Raw genomic sequence first — 8,966 nt, 5'->3', positions numbered from 1 at the left:
AAAAATCTATCTTTTTCCTCCTGAGGTGATTTTATTGTATGTAAATGTTAATTCTATGGTACAGAAAACATGAGATTATAAAGATGTCATTAAATATCAAAAGTATGACTGTTCAGAAAAAGTTGTCCAAAGACAACTTGGTCGAGGAGAGGGCATCTTCACTGACATTGCTTTCAGTATTTATTTCTGCCTCAGGATTTGACTTCTCTTCTGTTCTCTAATTGGGATGTTTATATTAAAAAATAATAGGGAAAGTGTGTCTTTAGCCTTGTCGTCTATTCAGGGATAATGTAAATGTAAATGTCTGTTGAGTTACTGGAGTTGAAAAAAAAAAAGGATATAGCATGGGAACAAGTGCTGGACCTCGTATGGAATCTGGGTGGAGCAGACTCCATGCGAGGAATCTTGGAGGATGGATGTGTGGACGGTGCCTGTGAACTGGTGGGACTGCAGGGATTGAGAATGGCACACACCGTTCACTTTAATTTAATCCAAGTGTAAAGAATGAGATGCTTTCTTCACATTAACTTAATCCGAGTGCTATAGTGATTTACTCGCAGTGATATGTTTGGAATGGACCATGCTTTCTTCAGGGCGACAGGTCTAAAGAAGAGGGAAGAATCCAGAGAGCAGGTAGAGGACATTGCCTTTTCACTTTTGAGCTGCTTCATCAACATCTCCAGGACATCACAAAACTTGCATCAGGAATCTCCATATACCCCCAGAGGATGCCTGCTAGAAACTCGCTTCCATGTTCTCTAACTGTGGAGTGAGCGCAAGTTCCAAATGAATGTTTACCCTCTGAAGTGGGTACCCAATCTCTTAAATCTTTTTTATTTGCCCACAGTGTCTGAGTAGTGCTGAGTACAAAGCAGACACTCAATAAATACTTCCTGGATTTACGTACTCCTGTGGTCTTATGTGCTAGGGCTTCTGTCCTTTCTGCCTGCTTTTCACTTCAATGGACAAAGTTGTTGTCTGACTGTCTGGGACCCTTGAACTCTCAAACACCTTCAGATATACTAGTATCCCCAATTCTCAAATTGCTTTATTGTACCAAGAAATTGTAAAACCAGTCCCAAAAGAGTTTGTTAAGATAGTATGTACCATCATGTTAGGAACCAAAGCTGATACTTCTTTTGTATTTCTCAGAGTCTCTATGCCAGTTCTGACCACAACATCTGCTACATACCTAAGATTGATTAAAACTAGATTAAATAGGTTAACATGCCTAAACTCTACCCGTTAACTCACTCTATGTGGTGACCAGCATAATTTTAGATTGACATACTAATAAATTCTATATGATAATGGTAATGGTGGATCAATTAGCCAAATCAGGGAAAGATGACTTTCACAACCCCCTATAAAATAGCCTCAAGACAACTAAATCAGGCTGGATCATTTGAGGCTCTTCAATGTCTTTTAATTACCTGATAGTCAAGTAGCAAAGATAGAGTTCCTTGTCTTTTCATGAGATCCACGCCCCTCCGTTCAAGCCTCCTCATCACCATCTGCATCACCATCGTGCCTTTCACTGGGCCCACAGCTTGAGGCAACATACGACTGCATTTCCTCTTTGGCTACACACCCATTTCATTGACACCTTTGTCTTTTATTTTGTGTATGTCCCATCTTCAATAAATCATGATAATCTTCTGCCAAGCTACCATTATCTAAACGTCCCTTGTAATAGCCACATTCTCTATATGAAGTTCCCAATCTTTGTCTTAATTCAACACAGTGCAAGAATACTCTCTATGGGAACCAATTTCATCAACAAACACCTTCAAAAGAGCCTCCCCAGCCATGGACCGATGGGCATGTAACACAATCTCCAGCTGTAACACAAAAATTAGGAAAATCTGCTCATTTCCATAACTTAACTTTGGGGTTTTTACCAGCACAGTCCTCACTCTGCCCACCAGGTGAAGCTTGTGATCCTTCTCTGACAGGATGGAGACTCTACAAAGAGGGGGCATCCAGTACCTGGGCCTAGGATGGGAGATAGCAAACTATTGTCAAAGGGACAAATCCTGCCCACCACCTATTTTTATATTGCCTATGAACTAAGAATGACTTCTACATTTTTAAATGGTTTGGGAAAAAGTACAATAATATTTTATAACACATGCAAATGATATGAAATTCAAATTTCAGTGTCTATAAATAAAGTTTTATTGGAACCCAGTCACACCCATTCATTTTTATAAGGTCTTGGTCTGCTTTGACACTACAAAGTAGAATTGAGTAGTTAATGTAGAGATGGTATGGCTGACAAAGCCCTTTATAGACGAACTTTGCAGATCCCTGGGCTATAAGGAAACAAGGATTAAATAAAATTACAAGTGTGTAAGGGCCACTGTGGAGCTCAGAGATTCGAGGAACATTCATTTGTGAAATCTGAACCCATTCACTAAGTGTTTCCTTCTGGGGAATTTAGCTGTTTCTTTTGGGGTCAGGGGTTGGGTTGATAGGAGATGTAATCCATCAGAAAGGCAGGTGCTACCTTCTTCTTCCCTTCTGTCTCTCAATGAATTACTCTCCCTCATCTGAGATAAATCCTCCTTCCCATTTAGGTAAAGGTGGGGATGTAAGTCCAATCTCTCTTCCTCATAAACCCACTTCCAAGTTAGAATCAAAATTGAGAACCTCAACTTTCTAACTCTACTATGCTGGAATCTTTCTCTTAATTAACTCAAGTTGATATGATGCAAAATTTGCCAGATGCTCTTGACTTTGTGTTTGACTTTTGGCAGGTGAGCAAAAGCTCAGCAAGACTGGGAAGACTCTGCTGGATTTTACCTAGTAAGTACTTTATCCGAACTTGCTCAGTGACTTGCCCTTTGGGAAAGTTTGTTACCACGTTGTCTGCCTTTTTCTTCATTCCCAAGAGAGTGTAGGTAGACTCCTTGTTTAAAATATCACCACTAAATACAGTTAAACAGCATTTAAAAAATCATTATGCATGTTTTAAATAGTATCAGTATTGTTCCTTTACTTGGCTTCTCCTGATTCTGATAAACCTGGAGTGTCACCTGACCTGACATTCTTGCTTGACTTGATTTTTGGAGCCTCGCTTCTGAGCAAGGCTTTGGCCTCTTTTCACAGTAAACAATTGTGTAATGTTTGAATTTTTTGCAACAAGAATGTATTATTTGTTATAAGAAGAATTATTTTTAAAAGATTAAGTATACAAAAATAAGAAGAAAGGAAAACAATCTTCAAGAGGGAGACCAGAAAGACCCAGCTTGTGCACAAGATCATTCTCTGAAGGAGTTAACAGTCTGTGATACAAATCCCTGATGGATGAAATCGGAGAGCAGGAAAAGCTGGTGTCCCCACCTGACTGTGGGCCCATTGAGAAGGAGGGGTTGTGTCACTGGTTCCTTCTTTTCCCTTGGGTAAGAAAGAACCCAACATACAATAAATAAACAAATAAGCAAATAAATAAATGAATGTATAAATGACCTAAGATTATTTTAAGTTACATTGTATTATAAATTGAGATTTGCCTACCTCTGTAAAAAATAGGGGACTATTACCAAGTGTCAATTCTCTGCTGAAATAAAGGAATTGTTCATTACATGTCAAGAAACAAATAAGAGGAACGTTCGAACTAGCCGGCGGGTGAGGGAGTGCGATGAGAAAGGATATGAATGTCTCCTAAGGGAGATTTTTAATGTATTCTGGAAAACAGCAGCAGGGTTTAATTGGGGGTGTCTTTTCATTGTAATAGTGCCCTCCACATAACCTTTCTCCCTTCTTGACATTATAGAAAAGACAGTAAAATACTCCAACAGAGATTAAAACTGGTGGGTTCAGCAGCAGGCAGTGAAGGAGGGCATTCCCAGGAATAGTTTTAAAGCTAAAATACCTTTTAGTAATAGCCGTGAGCAGCCAAAATAGTACTTCTGTGTCTTCATGTTAAGATAGAAGACCGAAATAGAAACTTCAGTTATCAAATTAGTCAGTAGTGCCAGAGACCCAAACTCAAGGATTTAAAATGATTCAAAGCAACAATGAAATCAAGTCTAGAAATAAGACCATGGGCACACTCATGTAATTTAAGATTGATAATGGCTAAAGTTAGGGGAAAAGGCATCAAATTGTATCTTAGCATCTTTTAGAATTTGTTCTATGTGAAACATATTTAATATATTATTTAATAATATTATTTAACTTTCGTTTTATATTTTTATGCATGATGACATAAAGAGTCATTGTTCCAATCTGGATATCAGATGAGAATTGTACCGTCTGGATTGAATTAGAGGCCACCAAATGATGTGCCACCACATAACGAGGTCCCCTAGGGCAGTACTGACTGAATGCATCAGTAACATCTGGGAGCTTGTTAGAAATACACATTCACAGATGAGTGGATACGGAAAATGTGGTACATCTGCACAATGGAATACTACTCAGCTATAAAAACGAATGAAATACTGCCATTTGCAACAACATGGATGGACCTTGAGAGAATTATATTAAGTGAAACAAGTCAGGCACAGAAAGAGAAATACCACATGTTCTCACTTATTGGTGGGAGCTAAAAATTAATATATAAATTCACACACACACACACACACACACACACACACACACACACACACACACACACACACACACACACACACAAAACCGGGGGGGGAGGAGAAGATATAACAACCACAATTATTTGAAGTTGATACGACAAGCAAACAGAAAGGACACTGTTGGGGGGGAGGGGGGAAGGAGAAGGGAGGGAGGTTTTGGTGATGGGGAGCAATAATCAGCCACAATGTATATCGACAAAATTAAAAAAAATAAATTAAAAAAAAAAAAAGAAATACACATTCATAGGCTGCACTCAGACCTGCTCTATCAGAATCTCTGGGGCAGTTCCTGGGAATCTGTGTTTTAATAAACTCTCCATTTGATTCTCATGCATGCTAAAGTTTGAGAACATTGACATATGAAGGCAAATGTCCACATTTCTGTACTTGATAGTATATTTAATTATCATGATGGTGGCAATATAAAGAACATCCAACAAATAATTTTTCAGTTCTGTTCAATCTTTACACATGATACACACCCTCTCTAATACTGAAATCTGAAAATGTGCTTCTGCTATAGGCTGGGAAGTGTTATATTCAGAGCAGCATAAACAAAATTACAAATATGACCTAAATTTCAAGGAAACTTTTTGTTTCCTACCTTGTTTATTTCTAGATGATGTAACAAAGAACATGCAGAACACTACTGAAAACTAGCTAAATTACACTGTGCCTTGCTACTTTCCATAAAAGGACTGAAAATGTTGGCCAACATTTATATTGATTCTCATTGGCACTTCTTCTTCAAGGCTTGTCTTTTTCCCGAAGTGGTTCAATGGAAGATAGGAGTTGCTGAAATGTGGGACGCTTTTCTGGAAGCTAAATAAAAGAAAAACCCAAGGCATTAAATGATGAAATGTATGATTAGAAATAAAATACATAAAATATTTATGCCTCAATTCTAAAGGTAGCAACTTTTGAAATATAGAAACACTACAGACATTTCTACTAAGGACAGGAACAAGGCAGGGATGCCGGCTGTATCTACCACTCTCAACATGATGCTGAAGGTATTAGTCAATGCAATCAGAAAGCAGAAACAATTAGAGCCCCAAGAACTGGAAAAGAAAACCTGAAAGTATCTTTATTTGCATAGGATATGATTGTATACCTGGAAAACGGAAGTATCACTGATAGAACCAACCCAAACGATAAAGGAATTCACCAGGCGAGATAGATATAAAATTAACATACAAAATCAATAGCCTTCACATACATCTACAATAACCAATCAGAAGATATCATGGGAAACAAACAAAACCATTTACAATAGCAACAACACCAAAATAAAATACTTTTAAAAAGTACCCCACAAAATGAGAAAAACTTGAAAATGCTGCTAAAAAATACAAATGTAGACTAGAACATATAAAAAAGCTTCCCTTGCTCTAGAATAGGACATGTTAATACCATGAAGATGCCAAATTTCCCAAGTTAAAATATAAACTAAATACAGTCTCCTCAAAAATATGAACGAATTTGTTTCAAGCTAAACAAATGGATTCTTTAGTTCATAGATTTTTAAAATACACAAAAATGGCTAGGAAACTGTAATGAAAGATGAACAATATGGAGCTGCTAGCTTACCTATTATTAAAACAGATTATAAAGCCTTTATAATTAAAACAGTGTGGTGCTAGCACATGAATAGAGAAACCAAAGAACAGAAGAGGAAGTCCAGAAATAAACACAAATACAGATGGAAATTTAGCATAATATTAGGGTGGCATTTCACCACCACTAAGGTGGGATCTCATCCCTGGGAGTAAGATGGTCTTTTAATAAACGGTGCTGCCAACAACTGTATAGTCATTTAAAACAGTATCTTTAGAGCTGTACTTTATACCATACAGCCAAACAAACACAAACTAGGTCAGAGACATAAACGGAAAATAATGAAACCACAAAAGAACTAGAGGAAAATCTGGGTGAATTCCATTATAATTTGGGCATGGGAAAGCCTATCCATGGCTCAATTTCTGGAAGCTTATAAAAGCAAATATTGATATATTCAACTATACATATTTTTTAAAAGTCTGCATGGCCAAACCAAAAAACAAAAACACACCATCAACCAAATCAAAATATAAGAGAAAAACAGGGAGAAAATATTGACAATATCTCAGATAAAGTATTACTCTCCCTAATTTACAAGAGATCTTTAAAACTTGATAGAAAAAAAGGGAAAAGATACAACAGGTGGTTTTCAGAAATAAATACAAATGACTTTTAAAAATATGAAAAGAGGCTCAAACTCACTCATAATGAAAGAAATACATAATAAAGCTGCATTAAAATGCCATTTTTCATCTATCAGATTGGCAACTATTCAAAAGCTTGACAATGCTCTCCACTGGTGAGGTGGCAACAGGAACTCTACTACATTGCCTGTGGGGCAACACCTATATGGAGAGGAATTCCTACACTACTATTTTTGTAAGAAAGAAAGGGAAACACACACACATACATATGCTCATTTCTGCATAAAGAAATGCCAGAAGCATAAATCAATATCTACTGAAAATTGTGAATGTTCCTCCAATTTTTTATGGATTTGAAAAGTTGTGAAATAAAATACAAAAAAGAAGGAAAAATCAAAATCTCCAAACTGCTCACTATATGCAGAATCTTTAACTGGATATTGTCCCCATGCAAACCCCTCTTCATGAATCCTGCCACAACTCACACACTTTTATGTGCCCATCTGATGGCACAGTCATATTCCCAGGAGCTAGAATGGAGAGGGGTGGGGGTGCAGGGAGGTTCTGGGCTTCAACTGAAAAATGCTTGTCTGCTTCTCTTCTTCATTTGACAGGTGACTGCAGTAAGTCTGACCCCCTAGCTCTGCCTGAGACTCCCAGACACTACAGGTGGGGTGGAAAAAGGTGGGGCAGGCTTCTATACTATTCCAAGTGCCATAGGGTGGGAAATCAAAAAGTGCCCATATTTCAGGCGATCATTTAAGGGTAAATGAGAAAATGTTGTTATGTGATGCAGTCAGCAATTCTTCTTCCAAAAACTCCAGTACAAGAGATTAGGAACTATTTAAAGTGTGTGCATCAGTTCATTCCTAGCACCAAGTATAGTGCCCGGTGTAGGGTGGTTTATATATATATATATACACATACACACATGAGTACTGTATATACAATAATAATAACACATAGCACTTACTGTTTACCAGGCATCATTCTAAGAACTTTAAAATATTAATTCATTCAATCTATACAGTAACCCTATGAGGTAAGTACTATTTCACAGTGAAGCACAGAGATGTTAGAAAGCTTGTACAAGGTCATACAGCTAGTAAGTGATCAAGGCAGGATTCAAGCCTGATATTCTGGCTCCAGCATTCACATGCTTAATCACTGCACCAGTGTCTTTTACTAGTGAATGAATGAATGCAGCATTAGGCCCTTGTATCAATGAAGAAATACTATATAATGGTTATGGGATACAGGCTCTTAGATTAATTGTTCTTAAAAGCTCCCTTTTATCAGGCCACTGCTCAAAAGTCTTCAATGGCTCCCCAGTACACTCCTTTCCTTGTCATTCAGATTGCAAAATCTGAACTAGACTTACTCTTCCAAACATATTTCCAGCCCTTCCAACAATAGCTCCAGCCAAGGACATCGTGCTTATTCCTGCGTCCACCCCTTTGCTCATGCTATTCTCACCTGGGCCCCCTTTGACAATGTCTACACTCAGGTACTTATGAGATTTTGCAGAGATTTCCTGATTTGGCTCAGACACCAATGCATTTGGGAAGCTGGTCTCTCCTCTGAACTCTTCTTGTATTTTTCCTTCTTTCTAATTTGGGTGTATGATTAGAAACTGCTTGGTGTTTTAAGCACGTGTGTGTGTGTGTGTGTGTGTGTGTGTGTGTGTGTGTGTGTGTGTGTGTAAATACATTGAGTTCAGTGAAGGCAGAGAGGGAGTCTCATACTTCCTTAACATCCACCATTAGTTCTACAAACGTAGTAGATGCTTTGCAAATTAATCTTCTGCAACTTCAGCTGCATGTCTTCCCTATAAGATACCCTTATCCTCTAGCTGCATGCAATGCTTTTATTCAGTGTTTGGGAGGTGGAGGAAGAGAGGACAGGATGGTGTCCATCGTGAGTTCTCTACACGTGGTTAGATGTTCTCTGTTTTGTACTTGAGAGACTCCAGAGTGTTGTGGTTAAGAACAGGAACCCTGGTGCTAGCCAGCCTGCCTCTTACTAGCTGTATGTCCTTGGGCAAGTCACTTAAGCTCTCTGAACCTCTGTTTCCTCTTCTTTTAGTTTTAGCAATGATAATAGTATCTCATAGAGTGACCCCTGATGAATATATGTGTTAATATTTATAAAGTTCTTGGAACAG

General features: G+C 37.9%; 1 protein-coding gene across 1 annotated transcript in view; it reads right to left on the bottom strand.

Moving 5' to 3' along the window:
• Window positions 1–5,020: 5,020 nt before the first annotated feature.
• BMX (BMX non-receptor tyrosine kinase) overlaps window positions 5,021–8,966 on the bottom strand; it is a 47,900-nt gene continuing 43,954 nt past the window's right edge. Inside the window, exon 19 of the mRNA XM_063083640.1 lies at window positions 5,021–5,420. Within this exon, the coding sequence (XP_062939710.1) occupies window positions 5,346–5,420 (75 nt within the window). The 3' untranslated portion in view covers window positions 5,021–5,345. The remainder of the gene's footprint in view (window positions 5,421–8,966) is intronic.

This window comes from Cynocephalus volans, chromosome X (assembly GCF_027409185.1).
Source record: "Cynocephalus volans isolate mCynVol1 chromosome X, mCynVol1.pri, whole genome shotgun sequence".
NCBI classification, from domain to species: domain Eukaryota; kingdom Metazoa; phylum Chordata; class Mammalia; order Dermoptera; family Cynocephalidae; genus Cynocephalus; species Cynocephalus volans.
The sequence above is the reverse complement of the archived record's forward strand: the minus strand, read 5'-3'. Positions and strand labels throughout refer to the sequence as shown.